Source organism: Scyliorhinus torazame, chromosome 18, assembly GCF_047496885.1.
Source record: "Scyliorhinus torazame isolate Kashiwa2021f chromosome 18, sScyTor2.1, whole genome shotgun sequence".
In the NCBI taxonomy this organism is placed as follows: Eukaryota; Metazoa; Chordata; class Chondrichthyes; order Carcharhiniformes; family Scyliorhinidae; genus Scyliorhinus; species Scyliorhinus torazame.
In genome coordinates, this window is record NC_092724.1 from 156,988,437 (window position 1) to 157,014,235 (window position 25,799).

Sequence of the window (25,799 nt, forward strand, 5' to 3'; positions counted from 1 at the left end):
GGGGAGGAGGTTGGGGTACGTACCGGGGAGGAGGTTGGGGGGGTCCGTGCCGTGTAGGAGGTTGGGGGGGTCCGTGCCGGGGAGGGGGATGGGGGGTCCGTGCCGGGGAGGAGGTTGGTAGGGGTCCGTGCCGGGGAGGAGGTTGGGGGGGGTCCGTGCCGGGGAGGGGGATCCGTGCCGGGGAGGAGGTTGGGGTCCGTGCCGGGGAGGATGTTGTGGGGGTCCGTGCCGGGGAGGAGGTTGTGGGGGGTCCGTGCCGGGGAGGAGGTTGGTGGGGGGGCCGTGCCGGGGAGGGGGATGGGGGGTCTGTGCCAGGGAGGAGGTTGGGGGGGGTCCGTGCCGGGGAGGAGGTTGGGGGGGTCCGTGCCGGGGAGGAGGTTGGGGGGGGCCCGTGCCGGGGAGGAGGCTGGGGGGGTCCGTGCCGGGGAGGGGGATGGGGGGCCGTGCCGGGGAGGAGGTTGGGGTCCGTGCCGCGGAGGAGGTGGGGGGGGGGGGTCCGTGCCGGGGAGGGGGGTCCGTGCCGGGGAGGAGGTTGGGGTACGTACCGGGGAGGAGGTTGGGGGGGTCCGTGCCGTGTAGGAGGTTGGGGGGGTCCGTGCCGGGGAGGGGGATGGGGGGTCCGTGCCGGGGAGGAGGTTGGTAGGGGTCCGTGCCGGGGAGGAGGTTGGGGGGGGTCCGTGCCGGGGAGGGGGATCCGTGCCGGGGAGGAGGTTGGGGTCCGTGCCGGGGAGGATGTTGTGGGGGTCCGTGCCGGGGAGGAGGTTGTGGGGGGTCCGTGCCGGGGAGGAGGTTGGTGGGGGGGCCGTGCCGGGGAGGGGGATGGGGGGTCTGTGCCAGGGAGGAGGTTGGGGGGGGGTCCGTGCCGGGGAGGAGGTTGGGGGGGTCCGTGCCGGGGAGGGGGATGGGGGGTCCGTGCCGGGGAGGAGGTTGGGGGGGGCCCGTGCCGGGGAGGAGGTTGGGGGGAGGTCCATGCCGGGGAGGGGGATGGGGGGTCCGTGCCAGGGAGGAGGTTGGGGGGGTCCGTGCCGGGGAGGAGGTTGGGGAGGTTCTGTGCCGGGGAGGAGGTTGGGGGGGGGGTCCGTGCCGGGGAGGAGGTTGGGGGGGGGGTCCGTGCCGGGGAGGATGTTGGGGGGGTCCGTGCCGGGGAGGAGGTTGAGGGGGGGTCCGTGCCAGGGAGGGGGATGGGGGGTCCGTGCCGGGGAGGAGGTTGGGGTCCGTGCCGGGGAGGAGGTTGGGGGGGTCCGTGCCGGGGAGGAGGTTGGGAGTGGGTCCGTGCCAGGGAGGAGGTTGGGGGGGGCCCGTGCCGGGGAGGGGAATGGGGGGTCCGTGCTGGGGAGGAGGTAGGGGGGGGGTCCGTGCCGGGGAGGAGGCTGGGGGGGTCAGTGCCGGGGAGGGGGATGGGGGGTCCGTGCCGGGGAGGATGTTGGGGTCCGTGCCGGGGAGGAGGTTGTGGGGGGTCCGTGCCGTGTAGGAGGTTGGGGGGGGGTCCGTGCCGAGGAGGGGGATGGGGGGTCCGTGCCGGGGAGGAGGTTGGTAGGGGTCCGTGCCGGGGAGGAGGTTGGGGGGGTCCGTGCCCGGGAGGGGGATCCGTGCCGGGGAGGAGGTTGGGGTCCGTGCCGGGGAGGATGTTGGGGGGGGGTCCGTGCCGGGGAGGAGGTTGGGGGGGGTCCGTGCCGTGGAGGATGTGGGGGGGGGGTCCGTGCCGGGGAGGGGGATGGGGGGTCCGTGCCGGGGAGGAGGTTGGGGTACGTGCCGGGGAGGAGGTTGGGGGGGTCCGTGCCGGGGAGGGGGATGCGAGGGCAGGTGAGTTGGTCCACCTGACCAGGTGCCAGCCTCCAATAGTTGGACCCATGCGGTCCATGCCACCTGGCTGGGGGGAGGAGGGGATATGGGCAATGATGACATGTCGTCATTCCCCTCCCCCCCACCAGGCCGTCATGTTTTCCGATCATCCAACGATGTTGGCCGCCGTGACGGCAGCCGCTAATGTCTATGTTGCCCTGGATGAGGAGGAGGAGGAGGAGGAGCGTGCCAGAGAGGCGGCGCAGGCTGCCGCAGAGGGACAGGCGGCAGCCGCCCAGGCTGGAGGGACACCTGACCAACAGGACGAGGAGGGGGAGGAGGACGTCGCGGCCCCACGGCAACGGAGGCACCCGAGGGCGCCCCGTGTGTACCGGCCCCGGCAGTCATGCCAGGACCTCACGGACCGGGAATGCAGGAGGAGACTTCGGATGAGGCGGGAAACCGTGGCACACATCTGCCACCTGCTGGCACACCTGTCACCGCGTGGCACTGGCGGGGGACACCCTCTCCCCGTGTCCGTCAAGGTTACGGTGGCCCTGAACTTTTATGCAACGGGGTCATTCCAGGCACCGAGTGGGGACCTGTCCGGCATATCGCAGACATCGGTGCATCGGTGCATCCGGGCAGTGACAGATGCCCTATATGCCATGGCGCACCGCTACATCCGCTTCCCCGTGGACCGGGCCAGCCAAGATGCCCGGGCCGTGGGCTTCTCTGCCGCGGCCGGGTTCCCCATGGTCGAGGGCGCGATCGATGGGATGCACGTCGCCGTGCGGCCACCTGCAGATAACAGGGCCGTGTTCACCAATAGGAAGGGGACCTATTCGATGAACATACAGGTGGTCTGCGACCACCGCATGATGATCCTGCACGTCTGCGCCCGTTACACAGGCAGTGTACACGACTCATACGTGTTGTCGTGGTCATCCATCCCCGGCATGTACGAGGGACGCCATCCCCGGCTGAGGGGCTGGTTGCTGGGCAACAGGGGCTACCCATTGCGATCGTGGCTGATGATGCCTATACGGAGGCCACGCAATGAGGCGGAGAACCGCTACAATGATGCCCATGTAGCGACAAGGGGAGTGATAGAGGGGTGCTTTGGCGTGCTGAAGATACGTTTCAGGTGCCTGGACCTCTCTGGGGGCGCCCTCCAGTATCGGTCAGATAGGGTTGGCCGCATCATTGTGGTGTGCTGCGTCCTGCACAACATAGCCCAACAGAGGGGCGATGTGCCGCAGGCAGAGGAGGGCGGAGTGGAGGAGCAGCAGGAAGAGGCCCAGTCCTCCCCAGATGAGGGGGATGGGGGTAATGGTCAGGGCAGACGGGCTAGACAAGGGCGGGTGGCTGTCCACCGTTACCGGCTGGCCCAGCGGGCACGGGACAGACTGATAGCCGCCCGCTTCACTGACTAGATGGGCGTGGGAATCGGGTAGTATGGCCACAGACCGCACACCATGGCATCAGCCGACCACCCACACCCCCCACCCATCCACCCACCCAGCACCCTCACCCCCCTCCCCAACCCCACCCACCCCACCCGCATGCACACCACCCCCCCCATTGCCGATCCACCTGCAGCACAACGGGCCGGGCTAACACAGTTGCGGGTGGACGCGTGTCTATTGCAGGCCATGGAGGATGATGACAACCCGCCCTGCGGTGAGCTCCTGGCTCCACATCGTTGGACTATGTCTGACCCATGGCCACAGTACCACCATCCACCCGGACCAGCCCTGCATGCGGCTGTGACACTGCAGCGCACGGTCCCGTCCTCTGCCCGGGGGGATGTTGATGGCGGCCCAGGGGGAAGGGGGCAGACTCACCTGGGGCTGAGGTAAGACCACCCCTCACACACACACTTGCGCTCAACATACATGACACCCCCGCACGCTTTGGACAGAGCACAAAGGCAGCTTCTGTAGGTGTAACATTGACTTTAATAACCAAACGAGTTCATGCATGTGCCCTCGCCCCTAAAACTCATCTGTGCCCTGCACCCGTGCCAACTTACTCAGTGTCTAATTGTTTGGCCTTACGGGCCCTTTGACTACGTCTACGTGGTTCCCCAGACGGTACAGCAGAACTGGAGGTGGACTCCTGTGATTCCTGCCCTCTGACACTGGATCCCTGTGGCGGCCGTTTCCTGGGGCGTCCTGGCCTAGATGGGCCAGGCTGCGGCCCGCGCGACTGGGATGGCGAGCTGCCAGCCTGTCCTGCCCGTTGCCCACCCGATGCACCTGGGACGGAAGGGGGGAGTCCGAGGTGTTGCGGTGTTCCGGGACCTCCCCTACAGGGGGAGCCGGGACGGACCACACCACCTCCTCCTCCCTCGGGGTGCCCGATGGCCCCCAGGCCTCTACATGGGTGGCGGATGCGAACGGACTGGCCATCCGACGCCCCCCCGACATCTGGTGCTGCCAGTCCTGGAGGCCCGTGCTGGTATCGACAGGGGTCTGCGGGTTTGCAGCCATGGAGCCCAGGGGGTTGGCAAACCCTGTCTGTGACAGTGCGACGCCGGCTCGCACATGGCCACTGGTGCCGATGCCCTCAGCGATGGCCTGCAGAGACTGGGCCATGGCCTGCAGAGACTGGGCCATGGCCTGCTGAGACTGGGCTATGGTGTTGAGCGCCTCGGCCATCTGGCGCTGGCACTGGCTCATGGCCTCCTGTGAGAGGGCAGCCATGTCCTGGGCTACAGACGCCGCCTGCACGGAAAGCCCCAGGCCTCGCAAACCGTTCCCCATATCTGACACCGTCGCACCCATTGCCTCCACCGCGGACGTCACCTGTGCGGTGTCGGCCTGGGTGGCACGCATGACCGGCACCACTCCCAGCTCCTGGACACGGGTGGACTCCTCCACCTGCGACTGCAGCCGCCGCAAGCCGGCCGTCACCCTCTTCGCTCGTCTCCGGGTCGGTGGTTGCATCGGATCTATGTGTGGGTGTGGTAACTCCAGGAACCCGGGTTCCATCTGGGCGGCAGATGTTCGCTTGAGCTGGGCTGCCCTCCGACCGCCCGGCCCCTCTGCTGCTCCTACCTCCACCTGCTGTACCGGGACGGCTGTGTTGTGCGCACCAGTGAGTGTAGCAGACGCCTCATCACTAAAGTGCCCAACCGAGGTGAGTGTTTCTGCGATGGTGGAGGGTGTTGGTGACAGCAGTGGCGTTGTGTCGTGCTCTTCGTCCCACTCTGAGTCCATGGCACTTTGGGGTGGGGGTTCGTCTCCACCCATCCACTCTGACTCACTGTCCGGTATTTCGTCTTCCTGGGTAGTGCTGTCCCGGGTAGGGGTGTCCTGGGCAGTGCTATCCCGGGTAGTGGTGTCCTGGGTAGTGGTGTCCTGGGTAGTGGTGTCCTGGGTAGTGGTGTCCTGGCTCGGATGTGACTGGGGCCTGTGGCTGCCCCCCTCGTTGCTGGGTGGACGCTCCCGCACGTGACGGGGGTGTCGTCTCCCTGTTGCTCCAGGTCTCTCTGTCTCCCGTGGTGTGCGAGGGGCATCCTGCGGGCGTCGCATGCTGGAGGGTCCGGGTCTCTCTGTCTCCCGTGGCCTCCGAGGGGCATCCTGCGAGCGTCGCATGCTGGAGGGTCCGGGTCTCTCTGTCTCCCGTGGCCTCCGAGGGGCATCCTGCGGGCGGTCTGCATCTGCGGGGATGGGTGCCTGGACGTTTGGTCCTGCGATACACAATGAAGCATGCATGGTTAGACATCAGGCAGTGATCAGGTGATATGGGGGAGGGGGATATAGGGGAGGGGGTATATGGGGACGGGCTGTCGGTGGCTCACTTGCTAGTACGCCCCTGGCCTCTGCATCAGCAACCTCCCGGTCCTCAGGTCCGACAGCCAGTTCCAGGGCCCTTTCCTCGTGTTCGGTCAGTGGCCTCTCATCAGCGGGGCCTCCTCCAGTCCTCAAATGCTCCCTATTGTTGTGTGCGCGCTTCTCCTGTGGGGGGGGGGTGGGGGTGGTGGCAGGGGTAAAAGGCAACAGTTAGGCAGGTATATGAATGCACGCCATCGGTTGCGCGTGCATTGCAGAGGTTAAGGTTAGGGCTGGATTCACTTGGGGATATGGGGGATATGGGGGAGGGGGGATATGGGGAGGGGGGATATGGGGGAGGGGGGATATGGGGAGGGGGGATATTGGGGAGGGGGGTTATGGGGGGTATGGGGGATATGGGGAGGGGGGATATTTGGGAGGAGGGATATGGGGGATATGGGGAGGGGGGATATGGGGGAGGGGGGATATGGGGGAGGGGGGATATGGGGGAGGGGGATATGGGGGAGGGGGATATGGGGGAGGGGGGATATGGGGAGGGGGGATATGGGGAGGGGGATATGGGGAGGGGGATATGGGGATATGGGGAGGGGGATATGGGGGAGGGGGGATATGGGGGAGGGGGGATATGGGGGAGGGGGATATGGGGGAGGGGGGATATGGGGAGGGGGGATATGGGGGAGGGGGGATATGGGGAGGGGGGATATGGGGGAGGGGGGATATGGGGGAGGGGGGATATGGGGGAGAGGGGATATGGGGAGGGGGGATATGGGGGAGGGGGGGTATGGGGAGGGGGATATGGGGAGGTGGGATATGGGGGATATGGGGAGGGGGATATGGGGGAGGGGGATATGGGGGTGGGGGTATATGGGGAGGGGGTGATATGGGGGAGGGGGATATGGGGAGGGGGATATGGGGAGGGGGATATGGGGGAGGGGGTATATGTGGAGGGGGATATGGGGGAGGGGGGATATGGGGGAGGGGGGATATGGGGGAGGGGGATATGGGGGATATGGGGGAGGGGGGATATGGGGAGGGGGGATATGGGGGAGGGGGATATGGGGGAGGGGGGATATGGGGGAGGGGGGATATGGGGGAGGGGGGATATGGGAGAGGGGGATATGGGGGAGGGGGATATGGGGGTATGGGGAGGGGGTATATGGGAGGGGGATATGGGAAGGGGGGATATGGGGAGGGGGGATATGGGGAGGGGGGATATGGGGAGGGGAGATATGGGGGAGGGGGATATGGGGGAGGGGGATATGGGGGAGGGGGATATGAGGGATATGGGTGAGGGGGGATATGGGTGAGGGGGGATATGGGGGAGGGCGGATATGGGGGAGGGGGGATATGGGGGAGGGTTGTTATGGGGGAGGGGGGATATGGGGAGTGGGATATGGGGGAGGGGGGATATGGGGAGGGGGATATGGGGAGGGGGGATATGGGGAGGGGGATATGGGGGAGATGGGGGAGGGGGATATGGGGGAGGGGGGATATGGGGAGGGGGGATATGGGGGAGGGGGGATATGGGGAGGGGGGATATGGGGGAGGGGGGATATGGGGAGGGGGATATGGGGGAGGGGGGATATGGGGGAGGGGGGATATGGGGGAGGGGGGATATGGGGGATGGGGGATATGGGGGAGGGGGGATATGGGGGAGTGGGGATATGGGGGAGGGGGGATATAGGGAGGCTCACCCTGCCTGCTCTGACGAGGTCGTTCACCTTCTTGTGGCACTGGGTGCCTGTCCGTGGTGTCAGGGCCGCAGCGGTGACGGCCTCTGCCACTTCCCTCCACAGACGCCGGCTGTGGCGTGGGGCAACTCTGCGGCCGTGCCCGGGATACAAGGCGTCCCTCCTCTGCTCCACCGCGTCCAGGAGCGCCTCTACATCCCGTGACTCGAACCTCGGGGCTGAGCGGCGGCCAGCCATCCAGTCGGGTGTTCCGGTCGGGTGTTCCCGTCGGGTGGGGGGGAGTAGCGCAGCCTTATGAGCCGTCACGCCGTGCAGCGCGTATGACCCTGCACGGCGTGAACCACGTGCGCAAGCGCGGATCCCGTTACGTCGCTGCTAGCACATTTCGGGCCGGAGACTTTCGACCCATTTTTCCGACGTGACGCAAGTCGGATTTGCGCCGTTTTTGGCGCCGATCGGCGGACTTTCCGCCGATAACGGAGAATTCCGCCCCATATTTGTGACAATAGAGATTATTATTATTACTCCCCGCCAACCATACGCCTGGCATCACCGCGGCCAACACTATGCTGCATTCCCCCCACCCCTGCTCACCCATTCACCCATGACCCCCCCTCCCACTCCCGTACCCTGTCATGCGCCCACCCCCTCCCCGGTGCATGATGCCTGCAGCTCACGATGCCCTCTCTGTGTTCCCTATAGAAGCTGGCCGATAAAAGATGGGAGAGGGCCCAGACGGGCGGCGGTCACGTCGAGATTGGCCTGTGCTGTTGAGTTGGTTAGCACTGCTGCCTCACGCCGCCGATGACCCAGGTTCAAGGATGCCACTATAGAAGTTGTGACACAGCTGTCATCCCCACCCTCCACCAGAGCAGAGATACACACCTCCGTGGGTGAAAGTAGTGGACAAGCTTCTGGGGAACATTCCGGTGAGCACAGCACAGCTGCTGATGCACATCAGGTGGAGGCAGCAACATCCAGACGAGGCTATGTTATTCTCTAATTCTGAATAACGACTGTAGACTTACAGTTAACACAAACACTTTATTCAAAGGGTTCGTTCTGCTTCCAGAGCTCAACTAGATGTAAAACAGTCAAGCGGTATCACCAGTGAAACTAAGGTAAACTGCCTATGCTGAGCTATCCCTGTGTGCTGCTGCTCACCAGCTCTGTGCTCCTGAAAGAGGCGGATCCTGCCTTGGGCTCGGCCCTTTATACCCGTCTCTGATGTTCCCTCTAGTGATGCTGTGGCTGTCACATCTGTGCTGTAGTGCCTGGTGTATGTGCAGATGTATGTACAGATGTACAGATCACTACATCCCCTCCCTTTTGACTTGATATGTTTTCAGACTGGCCTCAAGAAAACTGTACATAACAAGTGGTGAGAATAAGCAAAGCTGCACACTGTGAAAATGATAAAGTAATACAGAAACAATTAACAGTGTTATGAGTCCATCGTGAGAAATATTCATATTTGTCTTGTGGGTGTGATGAACTGTCGTTACAAATCTAGCCGGTCAGGTGCCTTACTGCTTCTGCTGGAGCGTCTTAATGGTGGTGGTGGGGATGACGGTTTGATGTCATCAAGAGTACTGTCTGGCGTTGTGTGGCGAGGAACGTCCTGTGGACTAATGAACTTAGTCAAGTCCAGTGTGGGAAACACCGGCGTTGTAGGCCGAAGCATTAACAGATCCCGGCGGTTACGGCGAAAGAGTACTCCCGCCGATGACTTGACAATGTAGGACCGTGGTGCCTCCTGCCTGATCACCGTGGCTGGCTCAGCCAATCCGCCTTCTGGGTCCCTGATCCTGACGATGTCGCCCATGTTCAGTGGCTTGAGTGGGATCACATGTTGATCGTAGTATTGTTTTTGTTTGGACCGTAGTACCTGCATTTTGTCAAGTACCAGAGCGTTATCGGGTTCTCGGAATTGAATCGCCGGGAGGGTTGTCCGGATGTCCCTGCCGAAGAGCATCTGCGCTGGCAACAGTCCTGAGCTCAATATGAAAACAGCGCTAGGTTGATGTCCAAGCGTGAATCTGTTGCCTTGCTAATAAGTTGTTTAACAATGTGGACACCCTTTTCCACTTTCCCATTTGACTGTGGGTAGCGCGGACTGGATGTTACATGCCAAAAGCTGTAGCGGTCTGAGAACTCTTTCCATTCCCAGCTCGCGAAGCAGGGACTATTATCTGACATCACCACACGCGGGATTCCATGTCGTGCGAATGTCTCCTGGCACGCCTTGATGACAGATGAAGACGTGAGATCATGGAGTTTCAGTACCTCCGGGTTGTTTGAGTAATAGTCCATGGTCAATACGTAATCACCCCTGTGGCATGAAATAGGTCAATGCCCACTTTTGTCAGTGCCATTGTGAGTTTGTGTTGCTGCAGTGGTTCTTTACACTGTGCGGGTTGATGTCTTTGACAGGTGTCACATGTCATGACCATGTTCGTTATGTCTTGATTCATGCCGGGCCAGTACACAGCCTGTCATGCTCGCCTTTTGCATTTCACAATTCCGAGGTGGCCTTCATGAATCTTACGTAGCATCTCGGTGCGGAGTGTGGCCGGAATCACAATCTGCGCATTGCGTAGCAGCAGGCCGTCAACGTCAATCAGTTCTGACTTGACATTCTGAAATTGTGGACATTGTCCCCTCATCCAACCGTGCTGGAGTAGATGCAGCACCCTCCGTAAGGTTGCGTCTTTCTGCGTCTCCTGTCGGATGACGCAAAGCTTCTCATCCGAAGCAGGCAAATTCTCCAGGCATAACTGTGTTTGGGCCTCGATTTCTCTGATAGGGGCTGATGGTGCGTTGTCATTGCCAATTGATCGGGACAGTGCGTCGGCAATGGCAAGAACTCTTCCCGGAGTGTATACTAGGGTGAAATCATACCTTCGCAGCTTCATCATGATGCGCTGCAGATGAGGTGTCATGTCATTTAGATCCTTGTCTATGATATGGACCAACGGTCTGTGGTCGGTTTCCACTATGAACGTGGGCAGGCCATACACATAGTCATGGAACTTCAGAATCCCAGTGAGGAGACCGAGACATTCTTTTTCTATTTGTGCATATCTGCACTCAGTTGCGGTCATGGCCCTAGACGCGTATGCCACCAGGTCCCAGTCAGACTGGTCGGCCTGTTGGAGGAGAACGGCGCCAATCCCATCCTGGCTGGCGTCAGTGGAGATCTTGGTGGGTCTGGTTGTGTCAAAGAAAGCAAGGATCGGTGCCCTTGTTAGTTGCTGTTTGAGATCCACCCATTTATTTTGGTGATGTTGTGTCCACTCAAACGCAGTGGTCTTTCATAGGAGATTGCGTATAGCTACCGTCCGTGCGGACAGGTTTGGGATGAACCTGTCGAGGAAGTTGACGAAGCCTAGAAATTGTAGCACCGCCTTCTTGTCGTGTGGCGTCTTCATGGTCCATATTGCAGCGAATTTCACCTCATCAGGGCTGACACCCTGAGATGATACGGTGTCACCCAAAAAGGTTACAGCCTCCTTCGCAAATGTGCATTTTGCCTGGTTTAGTTTCAAACCGTATTTATGAATCCTCTGAAACACCTTCTTCAGATGACAGAGGTGTTCTTCTTCAGTGGTGGACCATACAATGATGTCATCCACATAGACTCTGACACCCTCGATGCCCTCGGTCATTTGCTCCATTATGCTGTGGAAGATCTCTGACGCAGAGATAATACCAAAGGGCATGCGATTGAAGCAGAAACGTCCGAATGGCGTGTTGAACGTACACAGTAATCTGCTCGAGTCATCGAGCTTTATCTGCCAAAATCCCTGCGAGGCGTCGGGTTTGGTGAAGGTACGAGCATTCGTCATCTCAGATGTGATCTCTTCACGCTTGGGGATGGGGTAGTCTTCCCGGCGAACGTTCTGGTTCAGGTCCTTGGGGTCTATGCATATACGAAGATCTCCAGAAGGTTTCTTAACACAGACAATGGAGCTAACCCAGTCAGATAGCTGTGTGACTCGCGATATTACGCCTTGTGACTGCAGTCTGTCGAGTTCCGCTTTCAACTTCTCCCGCAGTGGAGTTGGAACCCTCCTGGGCGGCTGAATGACGGAGTTGGCGTCTATCTTCAGCATGATTTTGTTTGGCAGGGTAGGGTGCCCATGCCTTTGAATACGTCGGGGTATTCTTGTAGCATGCCGTGGATTTTAGCTTCCAGGCTTGATGGATCCTGGGCGTGCATGTAAATGCGTTGCACCAGCCGCATGCCTTTGCAGGCCTGAGACCGAACAGTGATGATTTATTGTTGTCTACAATCTTGAATCGTAGCTGCTTGCGTATTGTCTTGTTGTCCACCCGGAGATGGCACGATCCCTTTGAGGCGATCTGATTGCCATTGTAGTCCTTCAGTCGACATGCAGCGGGTATTATTTCATGGTCTCCTGGAATCGAATGGAGATCCTTATTAGTGAGGAGATTAGCTGAGGCCCCAGTGTCAAGCTTGAAGACTAATGGAAAGTCATTCACTTGCACAGTCGCAGTCCACTCACTGCTGGAATCAATGCTGTTGACCGGGTGAGGCGTGGCGATTGTTGCGCCATGTTCCTCAATTGTGTCCATGACAAATGGGTTGTCGCAAGTGAGGTTGTCCTCATCCGAGGAATACTCATCATTGGTTTTTTTGTGCTCCGTTGAGTCTATGCTTTTTACGTGAAGTTCATATGTTTCTGTCTTGTTGTCTTCATTTGCAGTGCAGCTCTGTGAGGCAAAGTGGTTGTATTTGCCACGCTTTAAACATTGTTTTCCAGAAGCTGGACATTGCCCTTTTAAGTGGGCATGGCCGCAGCAGGGACACGTCATGCCGCTGTCCCTCCACGCTCGCGCATACGCAGTAGGACTTTCTTCCGTGTCAAATCTTTGGGAGAACTGCGCATGCGTGTGGCCTGCATCCAGGTTCGCGCACGCGGGATTGCCGCTAGAGGAGCGCCTTCTGGACGGCTGGGCCACCATTTTGACGGGCTCGACCTTGTGGTGAAGGCCTTGGTCCTGGTAAGTAAACTCGTCATATTCTTCTTTACTTTTTTCATAAGTAGAGCATCTTTGCATGGCCGTTTCTCGGGTTAGGTCTTTTCGTTTTAATAGGGATTTTCTAAGTCCCTCATCAGATATATCATTGACTATCTGGTCTCTGATGAGGGAGTCACGGAGGTTTTCAAAGTTGCAGGATTGAGCTAGTAATTTTAAATCAGTTACAAAACTGCTGAAAGATTCTCCCTGTGTTTGTAAACGCCTGGTGAACTTGAATCTTTCAAATATCTCATTGACTTCAGATTGACAGTGGGTTTCAAATTTTTTGATGATTATTTCCAGCTTGCCCTTGTCCTCCTCTTCCAGATAGGTAAAGGAATTATATATTTCTAATGCCCGCGGACCTGCCAGGGATAAGAGCAAGGCTATCTCCCTGGCATCAGACGCTGAGGTTAGATCTTTAGCTTCTAGATATATTTTGAACTGTTGTATGAAAGTTTCCAATTGGAATAGACATAGACATAGAATTTACAGTGCAGAAGGAGGCCATTTGGCCCATCGAGTCTGCACCGGCTCTTTGAAAGAGCACCCTACCCAAGGTCCACACCTCCACCCAATCCCCATAACCCAGTAACCCCACCCAACACTAAGGGCAATTTTGGACACTAAGGGCAATTTATCATGGCCAATCCACCTAACCTGCACATCTTTGGACTGTGGGAGGAAACCGGAGCACCCGGAGGAAACCCACGCACACACGGGGAGGATGTGCAGACTCCGCACAGACAGTGACCCAAGCCGGAATCGAACCTGGGACCCTGGAGCTGTGAAGCAATTGTGCTATCCACAATGCTACCGTGCTGCCGAATGCATGTTACCAGTGGTCTTGAGCAGACGTGGAGGTTGGATTGGGTCTGAATGCTGCGAGGCCTTCCTTGGTCGAATGTCTGGTTTAAGTCCTCTTCTCTTGCTGGTGTCTAGCTGGCTTGTTGAAACCACTCCTGGTACTATATGTTATTCTCTAATTCTGAATAACGACTGTAGACTTACAGTTAACACTTTATTCAAAGGATTCGTTCTGCTTCCAGAGCTAAACTAGATGTAAAACAGTCAAAAGGTATCACCAGTGAAACTAAGGCAAACTGCCTATGCTAAGCTATCCCTGTGTGCTGTTCCTCGCTAGCTCTGTGCTTCTAAAAGAGGCAGATCCTGCCTTGGGCTCGACCCTTTATACACGTCTCTGATGTTCCCTCTAGTGATGCCGTGGCCGTCACATCTGTGCTGCAGTCCCTGGTGCATGTGCAGATGTATGTACAGATGTACAGATCACTACAGAGGCAGCAGTCAGAGGTCTGCTGGATCCCAGGACACAGCTAGGTCCAGGTCAGGTGCTGAGCCTTTGGACCAGGTTTATCCGGAGCTGATGCAGTGATAGGATGTGGCTGAGAGATCCAGAGGGGGATGTCCGACACTCCAGCAGATTCACAGCCGAACGGAGGAATCCCAAATGCTGGCCCTGGAAGGCCGTTCCTCATAGTGTTTAAGGACTCTCCGCCCGTCTAGGCCCTCTCCCTTCAGTTGTGGGCCAACTTCTCCTGTGGGGACGCAGAGGGGGCACCTGGACGCGTTGTTCATCGTGGGGGTGAGGAATGTTCAGGAGTTTGGGGGAGTGTTGGGGGGATGGGCAAAATGGGGGGGGTGGGGAGTATGGGTGGGGTGGGGAACATGGGAGGAGGAAATGGGGTGGCATGGGCGGCACTGCTGGACATGGGTGGGCCAGGGCACGGAACAGTGCTGGGCCGGTACGGTGCCAGGTGCATTCTCTTGGGGTGGGGAGTTCTGGGGCCCTATGCCAACTCACCCGAGTGACCCAGTGGAGGTTGTTGACCTGCTTGCAGCACTGGGTCCAGTCCTCCGGGTCACGTTCCCCGAGCTGACTTCCTTTGCCACTTCCTCCCAGTCGACACTGGCTGCCCTTTGGCTGATCCGCAGGGGAACAGGGCATCCTATCTGGCCTCGACCTCTTCAAGTCGTCTGCCCAGGTCTGCATCCCCAAATCGTAGCGCTGGTCGTCTCAGCGGCATGGCTGCGAGCTGAGTGGGATTGGCTGTGCAGGAGCGGTTTAAGTGCTGCTCTCCTTGTTAGCAGGGGGCTGGCGACCACGTTCATGGCGAATCAGACTGCGGGACCATGATTTGCGGTGTGAAGCCTGTGGGACCTCTTTAAGTGGACCAATTAACGTTTCATAGCGGTGATGGCCTCCCCGGGCAGAGGGTCGGGAAGCCTGCAGCAGTTCCCGCTTGCTGCCACATTTAGAAACTTTTCGATTCAATGGTGCCCATTATTTTGTCGTCCCTGCTGGCTCAGGACACTATTTCAAAACTAATTTTCCTTCTTAATTGTCTGTGTTGGTCCTGTGTGAGTGCAGCAGTGACCTATCTACAGGACTTACGCAAAGAGTAGTGAGGCCGTGGAATGCCCTACCTGCTACAGTAGTGAACTCGCCAACATTGAGGGCATTTAAAAGTTTATTGGATAAACATATGGATGATAATGGCATAGTGTAGGTTAGATGGCTTTTGTTTCGGTGCAACATCGTGGGCCGAAGGGCCTGTACTGCGCTGTATTGTTCTATGTTCTATGTTCTAACTGTTTAAATTCTTAACCTTTGTTTTAGAATCTTTGTAATTTACTATCTATAGCAAATAGATAGATAGAATTGAGTTTAATTTGGATAAATGGGAGGTGATGCATTCTGGTAGATCAAATCAGGGCAGAACCTACTCAGTTAATGGTAGGGAGTTGGGGAGAGTTACAGAACAAAGAGATCGGGGGTACAGGTTCATCTCTCCTTGAGGGTGGAGTCGCAGGTGGACAGGGTGGTGAAGAAGGCATTCAGCATGCTAGGCTTTATTGGTCAGAATACTGAAAAATAGGAGTTGGGACGTCTTGTTGAAGTTGTATAAGACATTGGTAAGACCACACATGGAATACTGTGTTCAGTTCTCGCCACCCTATTATAGGAAGGATATTGTTAAACTAGAAAGAGTGCAGAAGAGATTTACGAGGATGCTACCAGGACTTGATGGTCTAAGTTATAAGGAGAGGCTGCATAGGCTGGGACCTTTTTCCCTGGAGCGTAGGAGGCTTAGGGGTGAACTTATAGAGGTCTATAAAATAATGAGGAGCGTAGATAAGGGAGAAAGTTGACATTTATTTCCCAAAGATTGAGGAGTCTAGAACTAGAGGGCATAGGCTTAAGATGAGAGGGGAGAGATACAAAAGAGACCAGAGGGGAAATTTCTTCACACAGAGGGTGGTGAGCATCTGGAACGAGCTGTCAGAGGCAGTGGTAGAGGCAAGTACGATTTTGTCTTTTAAAAAGCAGTCAGACAGTTACATGGGCAGGGTGGGTATAGAGGGATATGGACCAAATGCGGACATCAGTGATAGAAACTGGGCAGCATGGACAAGTTGGGTCGAAAGGCCTGTGTCCATGCTGTAAACATCTATAACTCTATGATTCACATTGTAATGTTCCCATTTGACTGGTGAAACTCGATTTTGTTCACTAAGTTCAATTCTGCAAAGCAATTTACTTATTTTGTAACTACGTGCCTCTGCACATGACAAAACACAATGATGCTCTTCGGTGTTTAGTTAACTGTTTAAGTTCAAAATTTACTTCCTTCTACAGTCCTCAGGCTTTTAAAACCTGAGCTCAGCATTACCAAATTGCTACTTCATAATGTACTTCATTCTTTTCAACCTCAGGAGTGTAATGTGCTTTGGGCCTTGTCTCTGCATCCATATTTCTAAATAATAAACATTTCTTTTTTTTAAATTTAGAGTGCCCAATTCATTTTTTCCAATTAAGGGGCAATAAGCGTGGCCAATCCACCTACCCTGCACACCTTTGGGTTGTGGGGGCGAAACCCACGCAAACACGGGGAGAATGTGCAAACTCCACACGGACAGTGACCCAGAGCCGGGATCAAACCTGGAACCTCGGCGCCATGAGGCAGCAGTGCTAACCACTGCGCCACCGTGCTGCCCTAATAAACATTTCTTTTTCAAAAATTACTTTTCCTTAGATACATTCTCCAAGGGAAAGTAAAATTTCCGGATATATACGCATCTAATGTGTAAGCTAAAATACAAAGCAACATATCTCCCACCTGTTGTCAATTTCAGGAATATGTATCATATATGGTTCCAGGGATGAGAAACATTAGTTATGAGTTTAAACTGGAGAGGTTGGAACTATTCTCCTTGGAGAGAAGACTAAGAGGAGGTTTGATAGGGATGTTCAAAATCATGAGGGGTTGGACAGAGTCGACGGGGAGAAGCTGTTCCCGCTTGTAAAAGGATCAAGAACGAGAGGGCACAGATTTAAAGTGATTTGCAAAATAAGCAAATGTGATGTCAGAAAACATGTTTTCACACAGTAAGTGGTTTGGGTCTGGAATGGACTGCCTGGAAGTGTGGTGGAGGCAGGTTCAATTGAGGCAATTAAGAGGGCATTAGATGATTACTTGAAAAGGAACAATGTCCAGAAATATGGGAACAGGCAGGGGAATGGCACTAAGTAATATGGGCTGGGATTCTCCAATAATGGGGCTATGTCCCCACGCCCGCGAAAAAACGCACGCGAATCACTCTGGAGAAAGTCCAGGGTGAATCTCTGATTTGCAAGGGGCTAGCAGGGCCCCGGAGTTCTCCTCACAGCTCCGGCTGCCGATACGGGGCCCTGAACCTCTGGTCAGGGGTCTGCACATGCGCACGGCGGCGGCCTGTGTCGGCCGCCCTGCGACACATGGCCGACCCACACCGCGGACCGGCACCGAAAACATAGGCCCCCCCCCCCAGATCACGTGTGCCCGTGGATCGGTGACCCCCGATAGATAGCTTGGCCTTCCTGGAGGACCCCCCCCCGTGGGAATGATCCCCCCACCCCCCTACCAGGGCGGACGTGGACTGAGTCCCCGCTGGGTAGAACCATGAGAGAACCACGACGTTGGGAACTCGGCCAGCTGAACTCTGTGAATCGGCGCGGGGGCCTCTGTCAATGACCCCCGACTGGCGCCGCGCCGTCCGTGCGTGCGCGATTGGCGGCAGCGCGGGAGTGGCATCAGACCCGATCTCGGGTTTGACGCCCATTCTCCGCCCCCGCGCTGAGGCTCGGAGAATCCCGCCCATGGTTCTTTGGATAGTCAGTGCAGACACAATGGGCCAAATAGCCTCCTGTGCCGTAACAAATTTGTGATTCTGTGATTAAAAAACTGTAATAAATTTGTCATGCTATTTACTTTTTATAAAGCCTTGATGGGTTTTGCCTAATCATATTATGATTTTCTAAGTGCCTTGTTAACACCTCCCTAATAATAGATTCCAGCATTTTTTCACTGAGAATATTCAAGCTGAGACAGATATATTTTTGGATTCGAGTGGAATCAAGGGATATGGGGATCAGACAGGAAAGTGGCGTTAAGGCCAAAGATCAGCCACGATCTCATTGCAGAACCGGCTCGAGGGGCCAAATGTCCAATCTGACTCCTATTTCAAAAGTTCTTAGGATGACCACGTAAAAATTATTGCTGCAGATCTGTACTCGAAGGTGGCGCGATCCAAGGGTAGTTGATTTCCATCCTGGGGTTTTATAAAGTGAGAGAATTGGAAATGCCCTAATTATAATCTTCCAAAGTTCTCTTAATTTGGGAACTATTCTTTTAGATCAAAAACTTGCACGTCACTTCGCTATTTAAGAAAGGTCAGAGGGGGAAACCAGAGAATTGTCAATGTGTTAGCCTAACATCTGTTTTCAGGAAATTGTTAGAGTGTAACAAAGGATAGGATGACTGAACATCTTGAAAATCTTCAGCTGATCAGAGAGCCAGCATAGATTTGTAAAGGGTGGGCAATGCCTGCTAAATCTGATTGTATCTTTTGACGAGGTGGCTAAAGTAGTGGACAAGGGCATACTTGTGTATGTTATTCATATGCACTTAAAGAAGGCATTTGATAAAGTTCCTCATAAGAGGCCGTTAGCTGAAGTTGAAGCTAATGAACAAAGGCAAATTATTGACCTGGTTTGGATATTGGTTGAATGCAAAAGGAGGCAGAAAATAGGCATAATGGGCAGTCATTGTAATTGGCAGGATGTGACTAGGGTTAAGCAAAAGTCTGTTTTGGGACCTCAACATTAATGTCTTCATTAATGACTCAGATAATGAGATAGAAAACCACCTGTCCAAAGTTGCTGGTGATACAAACACAAGGCTGTATTGTAAGCAGTGTAGATGGAAATATAAAATTGCAACGAAATAGGGAGGGATCTTCTGCTCCCCCTGTGGCATGCTTTGCTGTACTGGAGGCAGCCCATCATTGGCTAGCTGTGCGACCCGTGTTCAGTCTTGCCTCCTGATTCCCACCTCCTATGGGAAAATTCTGATCTACAAATAAAGTTAAGGCATATCTGGCCCATATGGTATAGCAGATGGTGGTTTTACTAACTAAACAAGCAGGATAGTCCATCCATTTATTTCTAAGTCTATGAAATAAAGGAAAATGGAAAAAGTAGTGACTCTTGCTTTGGTGTCAACAGAACACACTGGACGAGATTTTCCTGGAATCGGCAAAGGCCAATAGTAGACAGATAAAGCAGCTTGAGCCTGCCAACAGCAATGGCAGCTTTTTCCACCATACATTGCGGCACTAAGTGCCAAACATTTTCATCCATGGGTTCCATGCCCTATCGCTGGCGAGACAACCTCTGAATCGCCTGTCTCGCCATCACCTCTCAGCGCTGCCACATTTAAAGGTTGCCCCAGCACAGCAGCCTCACTTCATAGGATGCCAATAAATCCACCCTCAAGTTTTCAGATGTGTCCCTGGAGAGACCCCTGGATGCAGTACAGCCTCGACATGATGTCCTCCACCCAATCAAAGGAAGAAAACCAGCCAGGAAAGTCACCAACCCAGCATGGGAGGCGGTAGTGCTAACGTCCTGCAGAAGAGGATAGCCATCCAGTGCAGGAAGAGTGTGAATGATCTCCCTTATCTACCAGGTTAAGTCAATCTTCTCATCACTCTCAACTCACATATCCCACAGGAATCTCACTCACTGACAGCTCCAGGGACACCACCACGTACTCACCCACAAACAACTTCATCCCCCTGCGGGTCATTTCCTCATCACCATGCTAGTTCAGATAAATAAAAATAAAAATGTTAAATATCGGATAGCAGTTCAACTTCCAGTGACTTGCCCTCTGATAAGTTTATTAATTCCTTCATGAGAAACTGTTCTTATTGGTGCCAGTCAAATAGTTTGTCCAAATGGGCATTTATTGAAACATGCACTTTAATGGTGTGATGACACAGTTGAAGTTATGGGGCGGAATACTCCGGAAACGGCGCGATGTCCGCTGACTGGCGCCCAAAACGGCGCAAATCAGACAGGCATCGCGCCGCCCCAAAGGTGCGGAATGCTCCGCATCTTTGGGGGCTGAGCCCCAACATTGAGGGGCTAGGTCGGCGCCAGATGAATTTCCGCCCCGCTAGCTGGCGGAAAAGGCCTTTGGTGCCCCGCCAGCTGGCGCGGAAATGACATCTCCGGGCGGCGCATGTGCGGGAGCGTCAGCGGCCGCTGACGGCATTCCCGCGCATGCGCAGTGGAGGGAGTCTCTTCCGCCTCCGCCATGGTGGAGACCGTGGCGGAGGCGGAAGGGAAAGAGTGCCCCCACGGCACAGGCCCGCCCGCGGATCGGTGGGCCCTGATCGCGGGCCAGGCCACCGTGGGGGCACCCCCCGGGGCCAGATCGCCCCGCGCCCCCCCCCAGAACCCCGGAGCCCGCCCGCGCCGCCTTGTCCTGCCGGTAAGGTAGGTGGTTTAATTTACGCCGGCGGGACAGGCATTTTAGCGGCGGGACTTCGGCCCATCCGGGCTGGAGAATCGAGCGGGGAGGCCCGCCAACCGGCGCGGCGCGATTCCCGCCCCCACCGAATATCCGGTGCCGGAGACTTCGGCAACCGGCGGGGGCGGGATTCACGCCAGCCCCCGGCGATTCTCCGACCTGGCGGGGGGTCGGAGAATTTCGCCCATGTTTAGTGGTCCTACTGCTGCTGCCCCAGCTAAAGCCTCAAATTAGCTAATTCAGCAAAGACTACCCATCACACCTCCGGCCTTCCTGGCCTAAATATTTCATCTGTTTACTTCCTGAGCCAGTGATCGAACTGTTAACAATTCAGATAATTATGGTCTACAAATAAATCAGAATTGGATTCTATATGAAATAACAAACTGAATAATTAAATTACTACTCCTTACCAATTTTAAATATTCCATTAAGTATTTCACAATTTAACTACCAAACAAAAATAATGCACAGGGTACTTACGGTGTATTCTGTATCACGTCCAAACCAATAAAAAGTGCATAAAGAGAAAGATAAAGATGCACAGTAAATAAAGGTAGTTTAGATTTGTTATTCACAATGAACATTGTAATTATATACAGCAGTTTAAAGTCTACAAACAAAATATTATAAGACTGGTTGTACGATCAGGTTACCATGAAGAAAACCACAATCTAAAATGTAACTAAGACTACCACACGTATAGCTTGGGAAAGGGTGAAGAAAAATCCGAAACATTCATCAAGATCTGTTTCATATCTTTGATTTCTGATTGGTTGGTTATTACTTCTATTGTCATGTTTAAATCTGCTGTTTGTCGTTCACATGGAAAATTTTACTTTTAAAATTTAGAGTAGCCAATTATTTTATTTATTTATTTATTGTCCAATTAAGGGGCAATTTTAGCGGGGCCAATCCACCTATCCTGCACATCTTTTGGGTTGTGGGGGCGAAACCCACACAGACACGGGGAAAATGTGCAAACTCCACACGGACAGTGACCCAGGGCTGGGATTCGAACGCTGTAGGCAGCAATGCTAACCACTGTGCCACCATGCTGCCCATTAACATGGAAATTTAGTTGTGATTCAAAAGGTTCACTGCTAGGTGAGTAATAATATACATAATATTTGTTCAGACCTGCGTATTCAACTTTTGATTTTGTTTTTATATGAAAGCCCAAGTCCTTTTTCCTCTGGGTCATTCACCAATTGTGGCTAAAAAAGGGGAATTGACAGCCTAATTCCAGGCCTCTTATCAATGGTACTACACACTGGCAGTCTGAAAATACATCAGAGCAACACAGAAGTCATCCTCCTTCAAATTACTAACCCGCAACAACATGATGAAATTGAGAACTCAGCAATATGGCGGTATATCAAGGTGGTTTCAGATCTATAACAGTCCTCTCTCAATGTGTGTTGAACCTTCTATCAACTGCTCTACTTTAAAGTATAGTTATACTTTTGGCAAGTCAGACTAAGGGTACCAGCAGTTGTTCAGATGCAAAAGCATGCTGTCTTTATGAAAGTTCAATTTCAAGAAATGTACTCATCTGGTCCCAGAATTTTAAAAATAGAGAAGTTATGTCAAAAATAGTGATGGCAATGATGTCCATTATTACACAGCTGTTATTGAATAAAATACTTGAAGGACCAATAGGTAATTGCAATAAAATTGGGAACTGAATTCTCAAATAATCATGAAAAAAAACAACAGATTCACTTATGGTTGAGAATCTTTCCAAAGACTGGTAATGTTTTGTTTCTATGTTAACACTCTGAAATGAAGAAGCAAAGAGGGTGATTAAACACCAAGGCTGCCTTGACTTTAGTGAATAAGTTACTTCATGCAACATGACAAAAATGCCGGTTTTAGTTTTTTAACTGAGTCAGTATTTCAAACTTACTTTTGTTTGATTAATTAGTGTTCATCACAACACCGGGGAGAACCTAGTCAGACGATCTCCTTAGCCCAGCAATATATGAGACAATAACAATCCTTCTGAGTTGATGAATGTCTCTCCCAATGTAACTTCACCCCTCCATGCTATTTCCTTGTGCTGTCTATAGTACTCACTAATGAAAGATTCTAAAGTGTGCAGGAACTGCTTTCAATGTAAAGCACTGTACTTTAATTTAGTAATAGGCCTGGCCCGCAATCGGGGCCCACCAAACGCGGGCAGGCCTCTCTGGCTGGGGGCCTCCTTTCCTATGCACCGGCCCCTGTAGCCCTGCGCCATGTTGCATCGGGGCCAGCTCGTTGAAGGAGGCCAATGCGGCGCCAGTGCGCATGTGCGCGATGGTGCCAGCGCCGCTGCGCATGCACGGATCCTGCGGCGCACTGTCCGCGAGCGGTGTGAACTGCTCCAGCGCCGTGCTGGCCCCCTGCAGGGGCCAGAATTAGTCCTGGCAGCGGCCCGTTCATGCCGTCGTTAAACGTGACGCCGTTTACGACGGCGTGGACACTCTGCTGCGGGATTAGAGAATCCCAACCCATCACTGAGTGTTCAGTTTGAGCCCTGATATATTGGGGTCCTTCTACAGTTGCAGTGTAGATTACATTTTTTACATGCACTGTCATTCTTCATCATAGTCAACACACAACTGAAATTCCAAATTTGAAAGGCATTGAATTGTATAGATTTGTACACATGAGACGTGTTCAGTTCAATTATAGCCACAAGACCTTTCATTTGTTTTCTCCAGCTGAGTTGAGCTATGTATTTGCATTTTTCACATCACAGGAATTTATATTGGCAAATGAAGGTCAAGTATATTTTTATTCTGTAGTCTCTTCTCTTCCTTTATCTCAAGTCACAACCATACCGATTTCCTAATTTTCCCCCTATTCTATTATAACCAAATCACTCCATTCTCTTCCCATTAGACCATAAGACATGGGAGCAGAATTAGGCCATTCAGCACATCGAGTCTGCTCCTCCATTCAATCAAGGCTGATATTGTTTAAGTACAATGCTGTGTCGTCTTTCTTCAACTGCTCATTGCCCTTCCCAGTTCCTTTGACAAATTCTAATTACAGCTCTTCCTAGAATATGCTTTATCAAGTATAACCCAACCAGTATTCTCTCATCTTCCCCCAAAAGTAGATACAATTTTTGATTTCCTTTCTCCATTTTCTCTTCTTCTCAATTGAAGATTTTAGGTTATCAAGTGCTGCTTGTATGAAGATATGAGAATGTCCAAAGTGTCAGAAATAAAGCGATGTCTCTCAGAACTGAGACTACAATGTTAGGTAATTACCACAATCTCATTTACAATATTTGATACACAACATTAGTTACAAACCTACAAGGTGACAAGATATATTTGAATGTGCTACAGGCTATAAAAAAAAGGATTAAAACTGAATATCTGTGCAGTAGAACAAACAACAGATATATGACCAGGCAGATCCTGAGATGAAGAAAATGCAGAAATTTACCAAGGGACCAGGAAATGATTGCTTCAGAGAAACTAACAAAACAATTTGTGTATATCAAAACTATTTTGGTAACACAAATTCCAATCTCCAGGGTTTTAAAAACAAAATCAACTCAAGGATAGCATCGTGACATATGTATACCACTGATTCAGGAGAAGTTTATCATTGCTGCCGCACTAAATTCCCTATTTAAGCCACTAAAGATATGGGGGAAAAAGAATTGAATACAGAATCAAAAGATGAGTCTTGCTCTTTGTTAGGATCTAAGAATAGCGTTGGCAGAATGCTGATAGCAAATTACTGCCCTGTTCTCAACAGCAAAAAGTGCACAATCCAGGAAATGAGGAACAAAGGCTTGGCGAGGTTGAATGGGTGCGGGAGTGGGTGGTAGGTAACTAAATAATGGCCAGAGGGATTCTCTGTTCCCGCCAACAGCAAGCCCCCATCTGCAGATATCCCGGCGGCATGGGGTGTCTTCAATGGGAAATCTCATTGACAAGTGGTGGGAACAGAGTCCTGCCGCCAGAGAACGGCGCACCACCGAGAAACATAGACTGAAGGGACTGGAGGATCCAGGCCAACATTCACATAATAGAGCCAAAAGTCATGTAAAATCAAGTACAGACGATTTGGTTACAGTTTGTTGTTGATTGTGACTGAGCTTTGTGTGCAAATCCACATTGAGCTACTTCTTACAATTATTTTCCAAATTAACTATAAAAACACTACAAAGTGCTACAAAGCAATGATTAAAAGCAAATTACTGCGGATGCTGGAATCTAAAACAAAAATAGAAAATACTGGATAATCTGAGCAGGTCTGACAGCATTGAAGCCTACTTGTGACAATAAGCGATTTCATTTCATTTCATTTCATATGTGGAAACAAAAGGGAGCTAACGTTTCGAGTCCAGATGACTCTTTGTCAAAGTCTTATTGTTTTAAATACCAATAAGTAAATAAGCTGCATTTATGATGAGACCAACAGCTCTGTCTTAGAATGTTCTGGAACTAGATCAATGAAAATTGATTAAGATGAGATAATATTCTCAGGTAATGCTAATCAAAACAAGAACATCTTTGAAAGATGAATTTAATCAGATTTGCTCCATTAATGAATGCTCTGTGTAGCTGTAGGTGTTACATCAAAGAAAGAAAAGGATGCAATCTTAAATCAACTTAGCACTTGGTTTTAGATGTGACACCTGGAAACTGTAGCTTAGTAACTGTGACAGTCTGTTTTATCAGCTCAGTATGAAGTGTTCTCTCTTTCTGCAATAATTTGCATGTCAAATACATTGAGACAGATATTGCTAGATTCATGAATTTCTGTGCCAAACAAGGGAATATATTTTAGCACACCTTACATTTTACATCAGGCTGTGTAGGATAGATTGCATTAACTGATGTGCTGCATACGTCAGGCTAGGATATAAGGACTGAATGGGAAAGGCATTTTAGCTCATCCAGTATAACTTGTTGTTTAGGTCATTCACAATGTTTTCTGTGCCTCTCTCTGTCTTGGACCAATGCTCAGATTTTAAGGGTGATCCACTCAAAAGGATTTTGTTTTAAGGAAAATTAATTTGCCCCATTTCTTCTTTTTGTTCTCCTCTTCTAAGGAGAGTGACTCATTCTAGGATATGGTTCTATGGTAGCCCTCCAATGCCTTGTCCAAACTGCCATTGTTCATTACATGCCGAAGAGTCAATGAGTTGCGAGGAGTTCCTTCGCCCAAGCAGTGGAAAACAGCTGAATAGGGCACACGGTTGAAAAAACAAGATGGCCAACAATCTAGTGGCACTTCATAGTGGTATGCCAGTGAGTTGTGAAATGCAGGTCTATGCTTAGAAGTTCACAACCTTAGCTCCAGAATCAACAGCGAGACACCTGCGTACAAAATGGGGCTTTAGGAAAACAACGTTTCCCAGGTCACTTCCCAGAGCTGGCTCAGGATCCTTTTGATGAAAGCAACCTGACAAAAGTCTATGGGCTGTTAGTGATTGTGGCTGTGGTCTCACCTGCCAGCTTGTGGGGGTGGATTGGGGGTGGGGGGGGTTAGGGGGTGGTGGGTGGAAGAGCAGAGGAGGAAGATGTGGGAGAGGTGTGAGCAACAAGGGTGGGAGTCAGCAACATCGCCCTCCCCAATGCTAGATTCTT

General features: G+C 52.9%; 1 protein-coding gene across 1 annotated transcript in view; it reads right to left on the bottom strand.

The window, feature by feature from the left end:
• The window catches only part of LOC140395669 (cytoplasmic phosphatidylinositol transfer protein 1-like), a 471,494-nt gene that overhangs the window by 106,098 nt on the left and 339,597 nt on the right, over nt 1-25,799 (bottom strand). Inside the window, exon 4 of the mRNA XM_072483728.1 lies at nt 20,680-20,687. Within this exon, the coding sequence (XP_072339829.1) occupies nt 20,680-20,687 (8 nt within the window). The remainder of the gene's footprint in view (nt 1-20,679; nt 20,688-25,799) is intronic.